Genomic DNA, 23,600 nt, shown 5'->3' with positions numbered 1-23,600 from the left:
GGGGTGCAGCGGGGCCAAGGGCTCGCGCGGTGAATGGGGCTGCGTGGCCCTGCAGGGACAGCAAAGGCTTCAAAGAGCAGTAAATCCCACCGACCTCACAGCTGGCTCCAGCCTTTCTCCCTCCTGGATCCGCCTTCTCCAGCTCTTCCTCTTCCCAGGTTATTTCAGGGCAGGCAGATGAATGCAACACGGCACCAAATTTGTTGCTGCATCAGGCAGCTCCCCTCCTTCGGGGAGCCTGTGGCCGCGCTGCAGCCAGCGGGCTCTGCTCTCCTTGCAGGCTTGGGGGGAGGAAGAACAAGGGGGGAGAAGCTGCCTTAGGTGCTGCTCAGGCTCGGGCCGAACGACCCGGCATCTCCTCCACGCAAGAGGCTGGAGAAGCAATTTATTCTGACAAACGGTGAAAGCCCGCAGCAGGGTTGGCCCTTTCTGTCAAAGCCGGTGTACCACACAGAGGCTTACGTGCTGGAGCGGCGAGGGGAGGGTACGGGCAGTCAAACGATATACGCATCACTCACCGAGGGAGATATCAGCAACTCGGAAGAACCAGGCTGCAAAAGACCTGCCTACCTACCCAGGACGCTGGGGGCAGGCGAGCGCAGCACGCGCTGGCCACGGCGCTTGGACACACAGCGGGACGACTCAGCACGTACCTCTGTCCAGAGGGGTCACATCGCGAGCCTTCAGCCTCGGGAGGGATCGAACCTTCGGGCACAGGTGCCTCTGGGGTGAGACAGAGCTAAGGGGCATCCCGCAACATGGCGCAGGGGGATGCTCATGCAGGCACCTCGAGCTCATCGGAGACAACCGAGTTGGCTGTGGAGCGTTCGTGGCCTGGAAGGTCAGGAACTAAAAGCTCTTAGTTTGTAGAGGCTCTGTAACAAGAAGGGGCCGGGATGCCAGGCGGCTGGGTTAGCCAGAAGAGCACGAGGAGCAGCACAGAAGCCCTCCTGAAGCAACTCCAGTCTCTGGTCTCCAGTAAACACACGGCTAGGACTGGGTCCTTCTCGCCTTGCAGCGCCTGCCTGTCTGCCAGATTACCTTTCCACCAAGCGCCTGGGGAGGTTCTAGACAGAACTGGGAATGACTTTCCCACTCCAGCCTAAGAAACACCACCAGCACCAGAAAGAGCTAAGACCCCACGCCCGTACACACCTCTACGTACGGATCTGGGCAGCCCTGGGCCTGGAGCGCAGCGATGCTTTTGGGTTCTGCTTCCATGGGGGTCTGTTACCCAGACGGTGAGCAAGGCACCGACAGACCACGGGTCATGCCCAACCACAAAGTCTACAACAAGCCCAGAAACCAAACATGAATTTCTCAAGTCCTAGCAGTGACTATTCACCATCCTCTAAATCATTCCTACGTGCTAGTTAATGACTTCCAACCCTTTGGGTCAATCCAGTCCCGCTGTCTGCAAACAGTACCGGCCACAGGAATCAGGCAGGTCAAGGACACCCAACTGTTCTCAGCCCAGAAGTCGCGGGGTTTGGCGAGCAAGCCGTGAGAAGGCAGAAAGGAGCGTGCTGCAGTGACTGATGCTCTGGGCAGGCCACCTCTGGCAGCGCAGCCCCCGCCTGTTCTCCCCAGCCCCTGTGGGAGCGCACACTTGATGGCATCCCAGAATAGAAAGCAGCTGGAGTCACATCTGAGCACTGCCGACAGGAAGATGAAAGGCTTCCAGACACTCCTCTTTTTTCCGCTGATGCTGTCTTTAAGGGCTCTGCTCCCCGCTCCCCCACACACAGCTCCCCTAATTGTCAATTTTCCACAGGTGGGGAAGTCCTAGATGCTCCTGGGAGGTTTCTCCAACTTCATTTATTTTATTTAGGGAACAGGGGCATATGGTTTATCACAGCTATTAAGGGGTTTATGCATGTACGCAGGGAGAATCTTAAGAGAACAAAGCACGCCTCTGAGCCCAGGACTCGGGGAGCTACCGGGACCTGTGAGCACCCCAAAACCCACGCCTGGCACAGGGGAGCAGAGAGCAGCCTGTCTGCAACCACCACACCGAGGGCTGGGAGCGAGTTTCAAGCTCCTCACCGACATCACACTTGGTCCTTCTGTGCTGGCAAGATTTACAGCAGCCCAGAGGACGACCAGGACCCTCACTCGCCTTCTAGAAGAGCGGTCAGCGCCGAGCAAGGTGAAGGTCCAGCCTCTAGGACACGGCCAGAGCCAGAGATGAGGTTACACAGGATCTAACCAGGAGACCTGAGTGGTTCCAAAGGGTGTTTATCAGTGTGGTGATAGGTGCTTTATATGTATAAATAAATAAATATAAAACAAAGCAGCCATGCACAGCCCTGGCCGAGGACACTCTCGGCATGCCAGGGACTGCCGGCGAGCAAGGAGGCAGGCAGCGAGCTCCACGCTCAGGGTTCGGTTTAACAGGACTTATAAAAAGTCCCCAGGAGGGTGGACTCTTGGGACCCAAGGACACGATTCCCCCTACGCAGCCATCTGCACTCGAGGGGTATTTGAGCAACCACTCCAAAAGCAACCCCTGCAGAGGAAAGAAGTCTGCATGAAGAGGAAGCTCTCTTTACTGTTTTGATTTCTCTTAACCGTCTTTAAGCCAATTAAGGAATTTCTTTTTAAGTGTGGGTCTGCAGTCTGTCTCTAAAGAGCCTGCCCTCCCCGGAGAGCACAGCAGGGCAAGGACGAGGCAACCATCTGGAGTCAGAGCCCTGCAGTCCCTAGACACTGCAGGGACTGCTGGCCCCGTGCTTCTCCTTTGCGAAAGTCACAGCTATTCCAGACCCACAGGATCTCAGGGTTTTCCAGCACAGTTCTGCAGCTTTTGCCTTTCCCCTCTGCACCTCGGTTTCCTCCGGGTACCGAGAAGCAAGCCTTGCCAACCTCAAGCATACATAACCTTGCAGCTTTCAACATGTGTCCAGCGTTTTAAGAACACAGCAAAGAAAATGCCTTTGAAGCTTCAAAGACTGCAAAGAAGAGGCTAAGATGAAGGCAGGGTCTGTACTTTTGTTCTGCTCCCGTAGCACCTGGCCTCAATGCAGCGCAGTCTGTAGAGAACGTATGTATTCAGCACCAGAAAACAAAAGCACCTGCATGCGCTGGGTAGTCTGGGAGGAACAGGTCCGCTTGCCAGGATGAAGATGAAGACCACCTTCAATAATTTTTAAGAACAAGGAACAACTTCAGACGCCACACACGTGAGGAACAGCGACTGCGGCTCCCTCCTATCCCATGTTAGAGGCTGTCGCACTCTGCTTTCCAACGGGCCAGGTCTCAGCGCTGGAGTCTAGGCTGGGAGAAGAATTTTCCTGTTGCCATAGTCTAGGCAGCCTAAGGGACACAGCTGGAAAGAGCCAGGCACATCCAGGATTCCTCCATAGCCCTTCCTTCCAGCCTAAGATCCCTCCTGCGTGGGGAGATGGAAGAGGAGATTTACTGGTGGCCACCAACCTGCACTGCCACTCAGTCGAGATTTATGCTGCAACTTACAGTGCTGTTAAAATAAAATGGAAAGAGGAGTGGCAGAACAGAAAGAGAGAATGAAAGGAAGGAAGGAGGAGAAATGGATCAGGAGAACCAGCGCGGCTCCGAAGCTGTCTGCTCCCATCACTCACATCTCCATCGAATAAATCAGCTGGCAGTCCCAACTGCTGCGCCCCAGCCTCCAGTTCCTGCAGTGCTGATCCGTGGACTGACTTCGGGGAGGGGTGGGGAGCACACGCAAAGCACAGTAAGTAGAAATCCACCCGTCTCCCCAGCAGCTGAAAAGTCAGGCTCGATACGAATGGCACAAGAGGTCCGGGGCATCTGCAGGCTGCTCCCAGGGCTTGTGTGCTCCTGAGGGCAGGAGGAGGGACGCCCCGACCACCACCCCTGCCTTCCACCTTCTCCTTCCAGCGCTGGTTAAACACAGACGCCGTTCCTACACCAAGGTCAGAGATGAGCTAAATTACATCCTGCAGCTCCAGGAGACTGGCAGCTTTGCACACCAGGTCTGCAAGAAAAAGGCTTGAGCAACTTTTGAGAGAGATACGTGAGCTTCTAAAAGCCATCCTGGGTCTTATCAGAAGGAAAAGAACTAAAGAAAACGGCATCACCCCACACTTCTCAGTGGTTCAACCCCTGCCCGTACAGAAGGCCCAAAAGGCTGAAGTGGTGCTGGATCGGTATCCCTGCAGGTGCAAAGAGCCCCCGGCTTCCCCCGCCGACACCACCACCGGCTGCTCCTCTGAGGAGGAGCCCCGGGGAGGTCGGAGTGCCTGGCCGCTCTCACAAAACCCTACTTGTGCTCTGCAGGACTGGGTGCTAACACACGACCAACAGAATCAAAAGCAAAACCTCCTCAACAAACTTTAACAGCTGTTACAAACAGATGTGTCGGTGTCAGGGAAACACACCCTGCCCCGAGCCAGCTGCTTTGCACCGTGACTCCGACACCACTGAAGAAATTCAAAATTATATCCAAGGAGACTTCGGCACGGCGCCACCTCAGCACCCCTGCTCTGTACAGAAGAGCCTGGCCAGCCTCGAGGATTCACAACACCGGGGCATCAGCGAGCTCTCACACCGTGCTGTGCCAGCGCCCTCTGCGGTGCCCTGGACAGCCCAAGCCCAGCTCCTTCTTGTGGGGGCGATGGGAGAAGTTGGGATCCTGGGCACGGGCCGAGTCCCGCCACCAGGAGTTTAAAACGAACGCATCTTCTAACGCGCGCGCATCGGTCGATAAAGGTCACTCACCGCTTTTTCTCATGGGCCTGAACTTCGGAAGGAACGATAGCAACCGCTTCCACCAGGTGCGGACCGAACGGCAGCTCCTTGGTTTCTCCTGCTGCTGGGAGCAAGGGGCCGGGTGGGTTAGGGGGAGCCGGGGGGGTTAGGGGGGAGCCACAGCACTCCCGCTCTGCAGCCCTCTCTTTCTGCTCACGCCCCACGCTCGGGAGCTGTTGCTCAGCCTCAGCTGAGGCAGCAACACATCCGAAACGTGCCCTGCTCCAGCAGTCAGGCAGTAATTACCAGGGAAGTCCCCCCGACGTACACAGCACCCTGGAGGCCTCTGGACTCGGTAATTCAGCCCGTCGCACTGTTCACTGCCTCGTAAAGATGAAGCATGCTGAAGTTAGCGCTTTGACAACTGGAATCCAGAGGATGCTCCCGGCTCGTGCACGTGCGCTTAACCCTCGCGTGCCCACCCCAGAGAAGCCCCAGAGCGACCCAGCAGAGGCCTCACAGCGGCTGCCCCCCCACGCAGCACAGCACCCCGTCCCACAGCAGGGTCCCACCCCTCCCGTCCTTACCAAACGCTCCCGAACCGCTTCGGGCCCCGCGTGCTCTCCCCAGCACCGCTCGGGTGACCTCGGCACACACGCCCTCTCTCCAAGGACAGCCCAAAGGATGTCGCCGTCCACCCGTGGACGTAGGGCAGAGAGGAGATAAGGCACGGGCACCGCCTGCAGCGGGCTCGTCGTGGCACCAAAGGGATGGGGCACGGCCGCTGCTGCGCCCTCCCCACCGCGCCACCACTGAGCAGCCCAGCGAGCCGGGGGCTGCAGCACCCGCACACCCAGAACCCAGAAGGCATCTAAGCGTTTGCTGGAGAAAAAGACGACCTAATGAACACAGGCCGTGGTGCCAAGCTTTGCTGGTTTGCTAAGAGATTGCCCGGGGTCCATGTCACGCAATGGCGTGCCCACCACGCGTCGCTGCAAGGGCCACGGGAGCTGCTGGGTGAGACAACAGCGCCGACGATCAGCCGGATTGGCGCCACAGGCTGCAGCCTTGCGGCTCCTGCGGAATCTCTTCCACATTTCAGAAGCACCGAGTGTTTCCAGATTTGGCCTCCTCCACAGACAGGCACAACAGATGCGGGGTGAGGCAGCACAAGCCTCGGCTCCTCGGCAGGGAAGGGCAAAGAGGATCCGTTTGCTGCAGTTGGCACAGGTCGAGTTGTACTGCACAGGGCACAGCCGTGTCAGGACTCAGAAGAAAAGGCGTCTCCTCCTTGGCGTCCCAAGGAACCAGTGGAATAAACTATCTATAATACATCCACACATAAAGAGTTTCACTTTTTCAAGGCACGCAGGTTAAAAATGAGGCTTTCAGGGAGATGAAGGACCCTGCTCGGGTCCCCCTGCACCTCCTTCTCCCCACCCTGCAGTCGAGGAGCGCTGTGGAGTGGCAGTGGGCAGGCACCCTGCCCTCTCCATCCCTAAAGGCACCGAGCCTCCCGCCGCCTCCTCCAGCGACCCTGTCGTGCTCCAAGCACAGCAGCCCAGCGCTAGGCACCTACGAGCCCCAGCACGCGATGCTGCTCGGCACGGCGCGTCACAAGCAGCAGGGCTTGAACCCAGGTGTCTGGAGACAAAGCTGAGCTCTGCAGTGCTCCGGGCAAGGGCGGGCGAGGCCCCCGTGGCTCCCAGCGAGCTGCCAGTTTGGCAGCTTTAAGCACCTGCAGCCCAAGCTCTCCACCCTACCCCACACTGCCCTGATCCTCCTGCCGATCGTCCCACCGCCATCCAGAAGGGCAGCGTTCACAGTTCCCTTCAAGTTTCCTTCTGGTTTTAACGTCCTGCTGCAGCCTCACGAACGCCAGCTGGAAGGCAGGAGCAGTTTTCTTCGGCTCAGCTCTCCGCCCCTCCTCACCGTGACCTTCAGCACCTGCCCCTCGCAGGGACTCGGCGGGCACGGACGCCGCGGGACGCCCCGGCTGGCACCGGGCGGGCAGGTACTGCAGGGTGAGGAGCACGGGAGGGATCCCAAGTCAAATAAAAGCCCAGGGCAGTTTGTTGGGACGGAGAGATCCTGCTAAAGCCCAGCTCCGAGGGCAGGCTGCAGGTCCCTGGGCAGGAGCAGCCAGATGTGCCACTTGTCATGCAGCCCCAGCTCACCGAGCTGAAACAGCATCGACCCACAACTCCTCTTTCCCCTCTGTCCCCTGAACAACCGCCCCTCTGTTTGTGGCAGCCCTGCACCGGTGGGACGGCTCCGCGCGAGGGAACAAAGGCCTGCAGAGGGTTTGCCCAGCACGCGCTCTCCCGTCCCCTCCACGCACCAGCACCGACCTCCAGCCCAGACGGGATCAGCACGGCCTCTCGGTGGCCTCTGGGTGCCCAGAGAGCTCGGGGCCAGGCGCTTGCAGCAAGGGCTGGAGGCAGGCAAGGCGGGCGGCAGCTCCACGAGCGTTCCCCTCTCCGTTCCTGAATCACGCTGGTCAGAGCCAGCGGGGTCAGACTGGATTGAGTTACTGGTGGGGGAGATCCAGCAGCTCCCAGCACCTGATACTTCTGGGAGAAAGGAACGAGCTCCAGAACAAACCCAGGAGATGGAAGGCACTTGGCAGCACCGACCAGCTCAGGAGGAAGGGAGCTGCCCACCCTCCCCACGGGAAGGAAGCAGGAGGCTGCTCTGGCCCTCAGCCCCTCTCACGAGCCCGCGACAGACGCGTGAAGTTAATGCAGGGACATCTCCCTGCAGAACAGACGCTGCACAACAGTAGGTGGAGGGACCTGGGGCTTTCACCCTAGGTCTTTCACGCGACCCAAGGAGAAAAACAAATTCCTCCCCCTGAAACACACACACACACACACACACAATTTCCTACATTGGTTCCTTCCTCCGCAGCTCCACGATCCCTTCCCAAAAGAGGCGACGAGGCCGGGACCACGGACCCGGGCACAGCCAAGGCTGGATGCCGACCTCCCGCATACAGAGCTGCAACCAGAGAGCACCAAAATTACCCAGCGCCTGCACCTGGAGAAGGACCTGAGCCTCCGTCCCTGGAACGAGAGAGTTCAGCTACTGCAGAGTCTGGAAAAAAAAGCAAACCGGGTAAACGTGCTGCTCTCCTTTCCTAGGAACGGCACTGGTTAAGGGACAAGCCTGCTGCAGTTTCCAGTGTGACAGCAAGGCTTCAGCCACGGGGTTCGGGCATTTCGGTTCGGATTTTAGCCAGCCCTGCTGGGTAAGGCCTCAGGGCACAAGCTCTGACTTCCTGCCCTGGCTTTTGCCCTCTCTGTAGAGGGGAAGCGAGCAGAACCGCCCTGTTACCTGTACTGTGGGAAACAGAGGTGGGGAAGGTGGCCTGGGGGCACGAGGGAGCAAGGGAGAGGAAGGGAAATTTGCCCTCTTACTGCTGGGGCCTTTGGGTTCATAGGAAGAACTTCAGTTGCCACTACTCCGTGCCACCCTCTGACTTCTTCACAGCTCCACAGCTATAAGTAGCCTCAATTTAAACAAGTAAGGGGCTTTGAGAGGGAGCGGGCAGCTGGAACAGCCAGCATGGAAAGTGGATGGGCAGGACCGGGAGCGGCGGGCGGCTGAAGCAGCCTGGTGTGCTGCCAGCCCCGTGGCACCGCACGCCTTCCTGGGCCGGCCACTGTTCCAGCTGCAGTGTGTTTGGGGAGAACCGGCAAGCAAACGGTCACAGGGGCAGTGCTCCCACCAAGCAGGTATCCAGGACGACCTGCGGCATCGTTACCCTACCAAATCCCAGCTGAACTCAGCGCCACGGCTCCCAGAGGAGCACAACCCACGCGGGGACACAGCCACCCCACTGCGGTGCCTGGGAGCGCGAGCTTTGCTCAGCGCGATCCACAGCCACGTCCTGGGCATCGCAGCAGACGACAGCACCCTCCTAGCTCGGAAGAGTGGTCTCTTTTTCTCTCCTCGCCCCTTTGTGGATACAGTCAGGGCAGATTTTGGTTATCCCCAGCTTTCCCCCAACCACGCAAGCCTCTGTTCCTTGCCCGGCGGCTCGGGAGTAGCTCGCCGGTCCCTGCATGGACCTGCAGCGTCCTTGTGCAGGTGGGGTGGGATTTGGTTAGCTTTGTATGGGAGCGATTCCACAAGCTTGGAGAATATCCCTAAAATCCCCAACCGAGCTTCTCGACGCGTGACCTTGCCTGAGGTTTTGAGCTGCTCCTAAGACTCAGAGACCAAGAAGAGAAGGGCTCGGAGGGTAGGCGGCGGAGAGGAAATAAGAGCTGAAACCTCTAATGGGTTGAAACACGGCTATCTTGGGATGAGAAAAAGCTCTTCCTGAGCAAACCGCAGGCAGCTTTCACTCCTGCAGGGTGCAAAATCAACTCTGAGCACACCCAAAGCCAAGCAGGCTGCTGATAAAAAGCAGGGAACTGCCTGCCCCGACCCACAGTCCCAGCCCCAGCCTCAGGCAGGCTCAAAGCCCCGGAGACAGGATCGTGTGAAGTTACCCGGCAGCGCCGACCTCCTCCTCTTCCACTCATTTAAGCCGTGTGGTTCCCAAACGCCGAGGCCCCGGCTGGCTCGTGCTGGGGGTCTCCCCAGAATTAAGCGGTGCTCGCGGGGAGCAGCGGGGCGCTGCTGGGAGGGGTGCAGCAAGCACCCCCCCACCCGCTGCCAGCAACAAAAGCAGGTCTCCTCGCTTCCCCCAAACAGCAGCGAGATTTATTTCTCCATAGCGTTTCAAATAAATAAATAAATAAATAAATCTGTTCCTCCCTCCACGGTTGTTGAAGCTCAGAGGTACTTCATTTTGAAGAGGCTCTTATAGGAAAACACAAAGTCTTTGCAGAATGCTGCGGGGAACTCCAGAAAATGCCAGCTCTCTGGAAGAGGAAGGCACTCGGAGAGCTTCGGCCACATCAAGCAGTGGGCAGAGGCGCTCAGATTTGGCCGCACAGATCTTGCGACACTTTCTTCGAAAAGCCTCTCTTGAGGGGAGCAAACCCGAGCAACTCTCGGTGCTCAGAGCCCTGCCACGATGCACTTGAAGGGCTCTGCGAGCCAGGAGCGCTCCCAGCCCCACCGGCCGGGTGCTGACACGCACACGACGCCAGCAGAGACCTCCCAAAGGCCCACAGCAAATGGCAGCGAAGGGCCCCGTCCCTCTGCGGCGACGCAGAGCAGCCACCAGGAACTCGACCAGGACAGGGCCCCGTGCCCCTCTTTGTGAGCGGAGGCGCGGTGAACAGAAACGTTCTCTTAAATCTCCCCTGGAAGTCAGCTCGGTGCCATAATCCCCTCCCGACACCCAGACACGTGGCACTGCGCCTCGCCGCTGCACGAAGGGTTCGGCGCACGGGGAGCCCTGGCCGTGCTGGGCTCCGCTCAGTGCCTGCATCCAGCACCAGCACGGGCCGACACCTTCGAGTACACGACCGAGAAGGAGCCCAAGCAGACCCGCAACTAAGCCAGAATTTATCTGGAACGCACGCACGGCTACCGAGGATGTATTTCAAAATAAAGATCTTTGCCCTAAGCAGAGATTTCAGCAACAAGACTGCTTTCACTAACGTGAATTCGTAGCTTTAGGCTTAGGTAGCTGCACCCTGCTGGTACCCCAGGAGAGGCAGGGGGATGCTCCTCCAAAAGCCACGATGCTAACACATACAATGAGGCTGAGCGGCCTGGCCCTGAAGAGAACAGGCACTCAAATCTGGCTGTCACAAGCCTACTGCTCCTACCACTAAGGCCCTTTTTCTCCTCCCGTGCCCACCCGCCTGCAGCACACAGGGCTCCCCAGAGCACCAGCCTCAGCCGGGCACCTGGGTCCATCTCTCAAGCCACCGCAGCCTCCCCCCAGCTCCTACAATCCCCGACACCGAACAGCACCGCTTTTCTTCCCCTACTGCCACCCCTCTGCGAGGGAAGCCTCCCCCGCTCCCCGCCAAGCCTGGACCAAAGCCGCTCACGAAGTACGTGTGCCCCCGTCTCCCTGCCGAGGAAAGGCCGCATCCGTCCCCGAGGCGCGAGACAGAGCCGAGCGGGCTTGGCTCCGTGCTGGCCCGCAGCAGCCAAAGCATTATTGGCTCCGAAGGTGGCCGCAGGCACAGACAGGAAACCAGCAGGAAAAGCAAAGTCTATCCCAGGACTGCAGCCCAGCCTCAAATTGACTCCCCAGTACTCCACTTCCTTCCTGGCTATGGGACTCTGGGGACGAGGCCATTCAGAGGCAGACCCACCTCCTCGGACTTGTTCTATTTAGTTACTTTTTTTTTTTTTTTTTTTAAATAAGGGAAATATATTTATCTGTTCCTCTCTGGAAACCAGCCAGCTGCTGCCGCTTCACCTTGTTCCAGCGGGCTCGCCGTGGGAGCCATGGGCACTTTGGCCTGAGCTCAGCGCCTCTTTTGGAGCCACTTCCACCACCGGAGCCCGAAGCGCGCTCTTCCCACGCGGTCGCTGCTTGGTGAAGCACGGCCAGCTATTTTCCTGGCTTCAGGAGCCACGCAGCGCTTAGCTGGGATGAGCTCGCTCCTTTAGCGGGGGGGGAATTCATGATTATCACAGAACCACCCCCGTCCCACCAGGACACTGCCTTTATCTGCACGCAGAGCGACGGTTCCTGTTCTTGCCCCAACATCCGCTCCACCACGAGAGTTGGTTGTGCAGGAAATTCGTTTCCACGTGTCAGGATTTCACTTCGTTTCTCAAACTCCCCCAAGCTACAGACTTCAACCCAGGAGCAGCGGTCGCAGCTGGCACGCGGCAGGCTGCACAAACAGCACCTCTTCGGCACCCAGCGCCCGCTTTGTGCTGCGAGCTCCTGAACCCCGATGCTGGCTGCGCGCAGGCAGGCCGGGGCAGCCTGCTGCAATTTCAACGCCTTCCCCGCCTCTCCTCGGGGAAAAGCAGCAGTCTGGAAGGAAGAATCCTGCGGGCAGGACCCAGCTCTGCTGGCAGGATCCCTCTAAGCTGGAGGGGACAAACCTACAGCGCCCGGACCGCCCGCCAGCCCCGCGGGCTGCCCACAGGGGTTGGTACACACAGCGCAGGCGGTGGGAGCTGCACCAAACGGCCTCTTTAAAGGCCCCTCGGGCATCGCCAGGGACTCGGGCCCACGGCTGAGAGCAAAGACAACAACCGGTTGCTTTCACACCGCTAACAGCTCAACGAGGAAACCCAAGACAGGGCTACAAAGGAGCAAAGCGCGGCGCTGCTTGCCCTGGGGTCTCCCCGAGCCGTGCACCAGGCGCCGTGAAGCAAACTCGTGGGGACTGGGAGCAGCGGCGAGGCAAGAAAACGAGGACTGCAGCACGGATGGGACGTGACCATCACAGCAAGTGCTTCCAGTGGAAAGCCACAGCAGCTCGGGGACGCTCAGAAGCAAGCAGCTATTCCTAAAAAAAACTAGCGGCTCCAAACAGACTCAAGCAAGTACAAACACCCGACCAGGCTGGAATCTACACAGAGCAGGCATTAGGCAAAGGCTCGAACATTGTTAGCACAAAACGCGGCAGCCTCTACAGCCAAGCCCCCAGGCAGAGGATTTTTAGCTGCTTTCGACATACCTCTCAACCTGTCAGAGACTGAATGAGGACACCCGCCCTCCAGTATGAAGAAAAACTCCTCACTCCCAAGCGGCTGGCGGGGAAGGGGCATAGGCAATGACTCGGGGACACATCCTGAGATGCTGATTTCACCGAGGGATAGAAACTGAGGGTCCAAAACCCCGAGCTCTTTCTTTTTCAGTCATTCTGTTTCGGTGTGTTTTGTTCCCCGGGATCTGGTATTCAAAGCGTTTCACTTCTTTTTCATGTAAACAGCATCTCTTGCTCTTTTAAGTTCAGAAACTCTTGCTACTTATCCCCACCCAACCTGGAGTCATAGTCCTCCCCCTGTGATACTTATAGTTAGTTGGGAGGGGGAAAGGAAGAGACGCCGCAAGAACACGGCAAGCTTGTTAAAGGACCTGAGATCCCCTTCCCAGGCAGCCACCTCCGCAACTTAGGCGAGTGAGGAAGAGCTGCGATGAGCCCTGCAGTCTGTCGTGCAGGAGACATCGGCAGCCCTGGAACAGGATGCAGACTGGCGTCACCCAAATCAGGGGAAATTCGGCTCTAAGTCTCCCCAGGACTAGAACCGAGCCTCCGGATGGAAGAACCCAACACTCAATAGGATCCAAGGCAATTTCTCCCCGAATGCAGCACCCTGGGCTCAAGCTGAGAGGTAAGCAGGTCAGCGGGCTCCTTCCCCTCCTCCTTACCTTCGCACCCGGTGGTGTAAGTGCTGATGCTGCCGCGTTATAAGGGCACTTTCCCAAACAGGACCACTGTGACTACTCCTATACCAGCCCACGGCTGGGTGCCCCGGGTAGGGTGGGCTAGTGAAGCCATGGTCCGACTCGGTCTCTGCGGCCAGCGACGAGGCAGAGCTCCCCATGGCCGCCCCCTACCCAGGCCACACGGAGATTTAGCCTAGGTTAGGTCCAAGCCAGCGGCGCAGGCAGTTCGGGTGGAATAGGCGAGGCGCTGCGGCATGAGCTGCTGTAAAGATCCCAACACACTGGAGAAAGGAAGGTCGGTTCTGATCAAGAGTTGAAAAAAAAAAAAAACAACAACAAACAAACAAAGAGAAAGGGAGGAGAAAAAGGAAAGAGAAGAGAGAAAGATAAGGTATGATTTAAGCAACACCCCTCCAGCTTTAGAAGCCTATTAATGCATGCTGTGAGCAGGCCCACGTCACCGCAGCCACCTTTTGCTGCCTGTAGAATAGGATCCCTCCAGTTAAGCACCAGCAGTGCTTGGGGAAGCAGCCCGGCCAGGAGGAAAGCACGCCAGAGCCCAGGACACAGCCCCTGCCGCCACGCTGAAGTAGCAGAGGGGACAAGCGAGCCTCAGGCAGAGCCCCCACCAGCAGCTCTTGGGAACCTCACACCCAAAAAGGGTTTTCTGAAGGCTCCAGGCTCTAGCTGGCTCACCGGGTTGTTAGTTACCTCAGCGACCAGGAGCGGGATTTGTCTGCAGCGAGGAGATTTTATTTTTCTTGCATGTAAAAGAACATCTCCTCCTTTTCCTGTTCCCCCGTAACACCGCAGTAAGACTGAAAGCAGTCTCAGTGGCTATCTGCACGAGTATGTTCCTGTGACTGCTTCACACAGGGCAATGAAATACTTTATTTCAGCTCAAGACAATTTTCAGCAGATCCTGAGCATCCCCCTACCCACAGAAGCAGGCTTGGGGCTTTGAATGTTCTGCCTTTTCACCCTCTTTCCTACTTTTTAGAATTTGTTCTTTGAGCATCCTCACAATTAAACCCCAGAAACATTTCTTGTCCTCTCGTATTCAAAGAAGTTTAAACATCTATATCTCTCTCCTTAAAGGAAAAAGGCATGGCAATCTGGATGCGCGTCAGGAGGAACAGATCAAGGGAACATTTAACGGAAAAAAAAGAAGAAATGAGGAAGAAGAAAAAAAATTAACACAGCCGAGCTTATTCAATTACGCACCAGGGTTTATAGAGATGAATGAACTGTAGAAAGACCTTTGCGAAGAATCTACTTTGTGCAGCGAAAAGGCTGAAACAAAGACTCCTAAAACACAGCTTTTCAATCCCAGGGTTGTTCTGAGGGATCAAGAAAGGCCTTGATAGATAACAGGCTCTCAAATGCAGCAGCTCAAGGAGCAGGTGCAGTTTTGCTACAAGCTTAATACTGGAATGTGCCTGCATTAGGCCATTAACTGGAGAACATTAACTACTTTGTCATGGTGGCTTCTCTGTAACCTGCAAAGCCTGGACTAACAAAATGAAGCTGGAAAAAAAAAAAAAAAAGAGCCCACAAACAGAGTTTTCCCTACCTTGATTACCTTGCCGTAATCGGTCTGCGTAATTGCTGTGCTTCAGCCAGACTGGAGACAACACATCCCCACGCTCTGCTTCCTGCTACCTGCCCAACAGCAGGGTTTCACTGACTTTTGCACGTCCAGCCAAAGCGGATCCCCGGTGCTTTCCCTCTCATTTCCTGCTATGTAAGCAGTTAGTTTATAACAACGCCAATTTTTTGGCTAAATGAAAGCCGTTACACGAGGGGAAGCGTATTTCCAAGCGTCTCCAGTCACACTGGAGCTGATGACACCTGTTGCCCCCCCACCTAGGGCGGCTCTGCACCTCCTGCAGCAGCCCTCGCTGCCCCCACCAGGGCTGCATGTGCTCCCGCAGCCGCAAGGCGTGGGGGACGCAACCGAGAGGCCTGCTACGAGAACAAATCGTCTCTCACCTCGAGACTTGGGTTCTACCACGATAAAATAAATACACGTAGAAGAAATAAAAGCAAGTTGGGTAGAAACACGGTCCCATGCAGCTCGTCACAGGCAGAGCTAACCAGAAGGTAGGATGCTCAGCTAGCTCGCAGCCTTCTTCCCCCCGTGCGGAGCTAAACTGCCAAACGCAGCAGCTCCACAGCCTGGTTCGAGAGCGCTTCCTCGGCTGACTCCCAAGCTGGAAAAGCAGAGCCCTTTGCTTCCTCCTCCCACACGCGGAAACGCCAGTTTTAGCTCGCCACGAGAGGCGAGAGACGTGCCTGCTGCCTGCATCACTGCTGCCTTCCAACGCGCTGCTCGGGGCCTGGCCCTTGCTCCTCCGCCAGGGCTGCAGCAGGGAGCCTGAGCGCGCCGCAGGAGGGCGAGGGGCTGGGGGTCCGGCTTTAAAGCTGCACGGTAAAGCCCCCCGCGGGGCGGAGCTGGGCAGAGGCAGGGATCTATAAATAGGTGCAGGATAACCCAGCTAAGTCGCGGTGATCTCCAAGACTGCCTGGCCTAAGTGGGCTGCGAGCGCTGCGTGAAATCGGATTTCTCCGGGCAAAGCGGTAAATCCTCCTCTCCAGGGTCACCCCTCACACCAGGTGAGAGCGGCCGGTGAACAATATTCAGAGGGGAGCATGGGCAGGAGGAGAGAAGGCAAGCCCATGGGAAAACAGGAGTGGCATCAACGTAGCTCGATGCAAAGAACGAACCTGCTTGCCATGCCGAGCCAGAAAACGCCTTTGGGCAACCTTAAGCAAATGAAAAGCTGGCGAGATGTAAAGGTGAAAACGAAAACTACACCCTTGCAAAGGAAGGGGACAATTAAAAAAGCCTCTCTGGAAGCATCGAGCCGTATTTTTAAGGACCTTCTCCCACTGGGCAGGGAGATGCCCCAGGAGGTGCCCTGCAGGTGCACAGCCTGCGCTGAACACGGGAGGCTTCAGCCCAGAAGGGGAGCAAGCTGCCAAGAGCTCCTCTGCCTTGGCACGAAGGAACAGGATTTTCCTCCTAATAAACAAAGCACTGCTTCCACCTATCTAATTACAGCAGGAAACAACAAAGCAAACAGATTGAAGTGTCTTGGGAAGGGTGGATCTCACTCACGGAAATTAGCAGTTAAGCACCTTAGCAAGATGCTGAGTTTGGATTTTGTGTTTTTTTGCCCCTTGCAGCTGCAATAATTATCAGGTTTCAACTGACACTGTTTAACTGCTCCCAAAATACTGCTTCCAAAACAAAAATAGATTTGGTCCTTCCGCCTCCGAGTCGCTCACGCCCGTTTACCCCGATCTGAGGGATGCGAGGCAGACCCCTCGTCACGCTGCCACGCCACCACCGCGAGCAGCAGGCACTTACAGCGAGGTCAGGGCAGCAGAGCTTTCCCGTGGAGCTTCCTCCCGTTACCGGGCGAGCCGAGCAGTCTCCTGGCTGCCAGCTAAACCCTACTACACCTCAACACCAGCCAGCAGGACTGATCCTTTGGGACCCAGCCCTTCTGTCAGGCTCAAACCTGAGCTCTTCCCTCTGGCACACAGCAGGAAGAACAGACAGGTGCCTGGGGCTGCCCCAGCCCAGGAAGAAAGCCGGGGGTGGGACTCACCTCAGCTAGTCCCACGCGAAGAAGCCCCCTCTTTGGGATGGGATACCCCCCACGCACACTCCTTTTGTTATTTATTTGTTCGTGTAGCACAAACCAGCTGCTCAGCTCCTGCCTGAGTATTCCAACATCAAGGTTCTCAGCCTCCCGGACCCAGGGCCAAGACTTTGCCCCTTTGTTAATAACTCCACCCTATAAAGTCACCTCTGAGCTGCTGCCTCGCTCTGGGTAGAAGCTGGGGATGAAAACACGGCCACCTCGCACATTTACACTCCCCGTCCACAGCGTCGGGCCAGCAGCCAGCCCATCAGGGGCTGGAAATCTATTGTGCCTAATTCTAATCTACATGTACCTGGGGGAAAAGCATCCTCAAAGCTGTGCCCAGAGGAAGATGAAAGCCTCCTGCTCTGTGGCTAAGATTGAATCTGCAAGTACCAGCCCTTCTCTTCTTCCTTCAGCTGTGTAAGCATCCTTGCCTGCGGGCTGCCTCGGAGGGGCCGGACCTGGTATCAGCCTCGACAGCAAAGCTGGAGCTCCCTGCTCACTCGCATGCAACCTGCTCCTCGCGGGGAGAAACAAGGGTTCCTGCAGGCTTTGAACTTCCATTCCCCACACACAGCCCCGGCGGGAGCAGCCTCCTCCCTGGGCACTGCAGGACGTAATTTGCATTTCTCTAAAAACAAGAAGTTCAGTGGGAGATGCAGCCGCAGGAGCTGCGCTTGGCTTGGGGCAGTAAGCTGGACGAGACCACTTCATACGCCACAAAGACAGGGCCGGCCCTCGGCCCCATGCCAACTGAAACACCGCGCAGAGGAAGAGATGCCAGCTCAGGTCACAGAGGAGGTGAGGCACGGATAGCTAAGGAAGGACTCAGCACGGAGGCCTGCCGCTCTGTCACACCAGCCACGCACGCAGCAGCAGCTCAAGCGTTTGTGTACACAGCGGGTGGTGCACAGCCAGGCTCCTCGCTTCGCAGGGCAGGGTGGCAAAACCCGAGGATTTGCAAAGCCAGGTACACGATCTGCAGAGCACGATTTGCATTCGCTGTGCTGAGAGGACCCTGATAAGAGACACCAGGGGAGGAAGGGAGAACAAGCTCTTTTTTTTTCCACCCCCCCACAAGGCAGGAAAAGAGCCGACAAGCAACAAGACATCCCCATCAGACAGAAGCAAGCCAGACTGCAATCCAAGATGCTAAACCCCAACCCAACAAGAGCTCTAGAGCTCAAACGCAGCAAGAGCTCCCGTGACCGCCAGCGGGACCCACGTGGCAAAGCAGCTGAGCAAACCAGAACGCCCCATGCTGAGCAGGGAAGCGTCTTGCACAAAGCTGGTGCCTCGGTGACAAGAAACGAAGTTCTGCTGCTCTTTCTCCCTGCCCTCACCTGGCAAGCCAGCCCGAGTGCTGCAGTCTTGGCAGGAAATTAAGGTGTCAGCAAGTCCCAGTTCCTTGCAAAGTCGCCGGCAGGGAGAGGTGGGAAGGTACCTCCAGGGACAGACTGAGGTGTAACAGGAAGGACGGCCCAGCGGTTGGCGCGCTCGACGGGGACGTGGGAGGCTGTTCCAGCCTTCAAGCTCTGCCACGGAGCTCCCCGTGCGATTCGGGGCACAGTCCCGTGACTCAGGGCACTGCCTTACCTCCCAGGGCCAAGAAGCATCCGTGTCGCAAGGCACGAGGATGCCAGGCACTACACGAGCACCACAAATGGGCAGGGAAGGCACGGAGGTGGAGAGGAGGGTGAAACGTACCCAGCCGAACCTTCATTCTGGGGCGAGCAGGGCTGGGAGGAGAGAGGCCAGCTGGGTTTCTGGCCCGAGATGAAATCTGAGGGACTGGAAGCTGTGAACGAGCTGTTTTCCAAATCACAGCGAGAAACAAGACTGGTGTGCTACTTGCAGAGATATCATTAGACAAAATTAGCTGCCTGGAAATAGATTTCCAGATGGGCTATTAACGAGGTAACAAGATAATTTAACCTGGAGTCCTAGAGCAGGGCAGAAGAGGGCCTCATACTTCATGCTACACTTCAGCAAAGTCCAGAACAGCAGCACATCTTTCAGGCCACAGACACTAACATGCAAAGGCAAGCTTGAGGATCTTTACCTTCGTTCAGCTGCCTTGAAACTGGTTCTGGCCCAACTTTAACACAGAAGAAATTCATACACATCAGCTGGGTTGGGCTGAGCTGCACTTAGTGCCCAGCACTGACTCTTCATAAGTATGCAGGCAGAGGAAGAGGTGTCCAAAGCCTGAAGCAAAAGATTGATAGGAAAAGTAGATTTATTGCAGAGCCAGCTTAGCCACAAAGCAATTAGCGTCAAAGTCTGAAAAAAGTTTCTTCTTCTCCCTTGCACAGCACTCTGTAAACCAGTGATAGATCATCCAGCGAGTTTCTGGAAATCTACCACGGACACTTTGAGAGAGGGGATTATGAAGATTTGAAAGTGGAAATCAACGTCTTAATTACAAACTATGGGGAGAAGAAGAGGGTCAGGAAAGTTTCTCCAAAAGAAGGGTTAACTTCAAAACCCATCTCCGTTTTCAGCCGAAGAACAGGAAGGTCCTTATCCGAATAAGCATGAAAATGGCAACAAAGGCACTGCTGAAGCATGGTCTGAATACACACAGATTAAAAAAAAACAAAACAACAAACACACATCTCTAAAAACCTAGTGCTCTAATACGTCAGTTAACATGACTTCAATGAAATGCAAGAGGACCACTTGTACCTTCCAGTTTACTAGCTAATTGTGGCTGGTTTCTGAGCGGGGAGTTAACAAAAGCACACAGGCCAGCACCGTTTGTCTCATTAGCAACATCTCAGTAGCACCACAGAGAGCAAGACAAGAGGAAGAAACGAACCAAGACAAGCCACAGCATCCAGTCTTGGGGAGCTTTACCAGCAGATCTGATTTCCAGATCTTTTCCTCCGTGCATTTATAATCCTTGCAGCACAGCTCTGTCATCCTCCTCAGCCCACAGACTGCCCCGGCTACAAAACATGTCAGGCTGAAAAATCACCTCGACAGACCGCCTGCTGAGGCTAGCTGCGTTATAAAAACCAGGAAGCTTTTACTTGCCTGCTAGCAGCGTGCTATAGATTTAACAGGAAGCCGCAGAAGCAGGGATGCTTTGCAGGAAGAACACACACACAGGCCTCTTGCCAGGAAAATGCATCTTGAGCAACACATGTGCTCTCAGTTTCCTCTTTTTTTTTTTTTTTTCCTCTCAGATAGGTTTGACTAGTCTCTGGGTTACCCAGCAGCAATAAAACAACTTTTTCCCCTTCTCACTCAGAGCAGAGTGTTGATTGGTAAACAGCAGATCTTCCTGTCTGAGGCTGTGCCAGCCTGTGCAGAACAGAACTGTTGTTATTGCACATTCACAGCTCGAGATAAACATGAGTAAGAGCCATGAGTAAGCGCCAGGCACTGGCTCTTCAATACATTTGCTTTGTCAGTTTCACCTTGATTCGACTGTTTCTGACATCTCTCCCTCCTGAAGGGGCAACGTTGCAGAAGTAGCAAGGACAAACAAAAAACCCAGACAGAAGTAACAGGAACACAAAAAGCGTTCCTCTGTATCCACCAACATTCACAAACCGTGCAGCTCAGAACTCTGCCTGCACTTAAAACACTCAAAAGCACAACGTGGAAACGCACAAGCCCAACAAAGCCAACCTCCCAGAAAGAAACAACAGAAACACAAAATAGCTTTCACATTTCTCAGGACGAATCTGTACGGAGAGCCAGGGCTAGTGCAGGCCAGAAAGGTCACAGCGAACCAGGGAAGGAAAAAAATTTGCAAGTCATCTCTCATCTGCAAGATGACACATTGCAATGGCACAAGAACAAGAAACCAGCCTGAGAAAACCAGATAGTGTAAGTCAGCGGAGAGTTGCTAACCTTGCAAAGAGGAGATCTCTGGACCAACTGCTCCAGTAGCGCTGGGGAAAAAGCACAGAGTTAGTTCCGACAGTTAGTTCCTGATAGGGTTCACGACCTGCACAAGACGACTGTTGTCAGCAGTGTTGAACTAGACTGGGTCCTTCCTGGTCACTGAGAAAGGCAGATCTCAGCTGCCTGCTAGCAGCTGGGTTCAGAGGGCCGGAGGTGCCCAAGCACAGCACAAACACAAGGTCATACCCAGAAGGACATCAGGGATTGTATCTTCAGATCATGCTAAGCTGCCAGATAAGCAGATGAAGAGCTGGCCACTGAAGAAGAGCGGGGAAGAGAGCTGCAGCAAGAAGAGGAGTCTCACAGCTTGCGAAAACCCAGGGCACAGACTCGAAAAGCAGTCTCAGAGGAAGAGGGAGGAGGAGATGTCCCCTGAGCACACTGTCCCAAGATACTCCAGCCACAGCTTGAATTCAACAGAGATTAGACAGAAGACAAATATGCAATTCATCCAAGCCACATCCAGTCGCATTCCTTACTAGAAACAAATCCCAGTCTCCGCTGTGCTGCCCTGTCCAGAACCAAAAACGCCTCCTTTCACGAGGACAGCAGTACCTGCATGTCTCCTCCCGCCATTTTTACGTAATTTGGACTTTCTTGGCTTTAATCGGGCATCGCATCCCGATTTCCAACCAACCAGCCCACGTTTAAACAACCATGTCTCTTGGCTGTGCCTCAGGCAAGCGCGGAGGTGGGACCGGCCCGACAGCCACCACTGGCATTTGGCATTTCCGTCACAGCGAACCAGGAGATAAAAGCACGAGACTCACTGAGAAGCGTGCAAGAGGCTGCCACCTTCCCCGCGAGCACAGGGAACAAGGAGAACACGGGCAGGTGGGACAGGGAGAGCGAAACAGAGAGGCCACAAAGGCAGTTTCTCTCCCGGCACAGCTCAGTCCTGTAACCTAACGGGGAGCATCACGTTACCGCTCACCCCTCTCTCCGCATCCAGGTTTCACTTGTCCTGGGCCATCCTGAACGACACACGGATCCTTCTGCGCGCTGACATCCGAGCCACGCCGTCATTTCTGTTAGGAGATGATGCTGCCATTGAGATCATTTGACCGGAATAACCCCTGGTGTAACTGAAGCGACAGAGGCACACCAGTGCCTGACGCCACGGCGACGTTCCCGGTCCTCACTGGAGCAGCTGCGCTGGTTTCCTGGCTGCACGGCAGGCGGCTCCTCTCCGGCTACATCAATACACTTGAAACTGGGGGATGCGTTCGATCACACACGGCCTTAAGCAATATTTGCCCATGAGAGCAATTATTTGAACAAATATAACGATCACACGAGGAAAACGCTGCGCTGTAGATGAGAGGGCTGTAAACTAGTGCAGATGCTTTCAGTGAGCAGCTGCCTTCGCTCCCGCAAAGCCAGCCCTGCTGGGCCATCCAACACACCTCCAGCACCGCGACGGAGCTCGCCTCTCCCCCAGCACCAGCCAGCTGCTGCCTGGAGCTGCCTTAACCCAAGCAGGCAGATGGAGAGGAGATTGTGTGTTACAGGAGTCACCCAAATGCCTCGCAAGACGCATCTCGGCCTCCTGGGGTGCTACAGGCGCCCAGCCTTCCCCCCGCCAAGCTCTGCTTGCTAAAGGCCAGGCACGGCGAGGTCAGGGAACAGGAACAAGGGCTTTGCACGCCTGCAGCACCTCTCACAAGAAACCCCAAGGCTGCATCTACTCTGCTGCAAGAGCAGGGACGCTGCTCTGGCCCTCGCACTGTTGAGGCCCAGCCCTGGCACAGCTCTCAGCTGGCACCTGCCTGGTGACGGCCACCACTCGGAGATCACAGCGCGTCTGCCGGGCTTCATCGACCCCGAACCGTAAAAAGACTCCTGCAGACCGGAGACCAAAGTCACACAGAGACTCCAGCTAGCCCACAAGCACCCAGGCAGACCCGATCGGCCGACAGCGAGCACGCCAGCATCCACCTGATTAATCCAAAGCCCTGGCCTGGGCCGAGGCCACGTCAGCTCGGCTCATTCAGACGCAAGGCCAGCCCCAACAGACACTGCCCTGCAGCGGACACCACGAGCGTGTCCTGAAGGCAGCAGCTCAGAGCAGCTGCCCCGCTCACCGCCTTGCCCTGTCTCTGCAGAGCAGCCGCAAGCCACCAGGCTAAAAGCAGCCCGGCTGCGTACGGCACAACACGGCCACGCTGCCGTCCCGGTGCCGTGGCAGTTCCCAGCCTGGCACTGTGGTGACTGCAGGCAATGCAACGCACAATTGCTTAGATTAATTTATTTTCCTGCCCTTGCATTGCCTCAAACGCATGCTCAGACACTCACGCAGACCCCACAGTTTAAGGCTGCAAGGTCCTGGATGAGCCCTCGTTTCCTTTTCCGCTCCTACAGTTTCTTCTTCACCACGAGCAACCCAGGGGACGGCAGCATCCCCACCCGTAAGAGCGTGCGGCCCTCACACAGACGGAGAAGGGAACACTCAGAAGGAACCAAAACGAGAGAAAGACGAGACGAGAGCACGGCGGAGAGGAAGCAGGGGTAACCACACTCACGAAACACAGGTCTTTTCCCTTCCAGCCCCTCCCAGCCCAGCCCAGCGCCAGCTGCAGACAGAAAAGCCTCTCACCCGACCCGGCTTCTGCTCTGCAGAGGCGATGCCCGGCTGGTGCGAGGTCAGCCCGGCGTCCCTGGGATCGAACGGCTGCCGCTGGCGCCAGCTGAACGGCCCGGCTGGAGGAGCATGCTAGATGGTCTCTGCGCAGAACCGCCGGCACCGCTGCGCCTGCCAGGAGGAGCGGCAGCTGCGCCGAGCTGGTGAACGGAGAGGGAAGGCACGTGAGAATAAAGGGCTGCCGAGACTCCGGGCCGATCAGCATCGCACCAGCGCACGCAACCAACCTCACATTTCGGGTCGCTCACTCGGCGTCCGCCCGAACTACAGCTCCCAGAGGGCTCGGTGCTTCCTGCAGCACCGGGCTGGCGAGGGGCCGGCGCTCGATCCCACCCGGAGACGGGAGTCGCGCGCTTTTGGGTCGGCTCGGGCTCTTCGCTCTGCTGTCAGCGCCTTAGGCTGTGGCTGTACGGCCCTGCTC

The 23,600-nt window shown here is 56.5% G+C and overlaps 1 protein-coding gene across 1 annotated transcript in view; it reads right to left on the bottom strand.

The window, feature by feature from the left end:
- Positions 1-23,322, bottom strand: part of CAPN15 (calpain 15) — a 48,019-nt gene extending 24,697 nt beyond the window's left edge. The window contains 3 exon segments of the mRNA XM_040574299.1: positions 12,947-13,266; positions 18,683-18,828; positions 23,135-23,322. Of these exon segments, the coding sequence (XP_040430233.1) occupies positions 12,947-13,122 (176 nt within the window). The 5' untranslated portion in view covers positions 13,123-13,266; positions 18,683-18,828; positions 23,135-23,322.
- Between the last annotated feature and the right edge of the window lie 278 nt (positions 23,323-23,600).

This window comes from Cygnus olor, chromosome 15, assembly GCF_009769625.2.
Source record: "Cygnus olor isolate bCygOlo1 chromosome 15, bCygOlo1.pri.v2, whole genome shotgun sequence".
Lineage (NCBI taxonomy): Eukaryota > Metazoa > Chordata > Aves > Anseriformes > Anatidae > Cygnus > Cygnus olor.
This window is presented reverse-complemented; position numbering and strand designations above follow the sequence as displayed.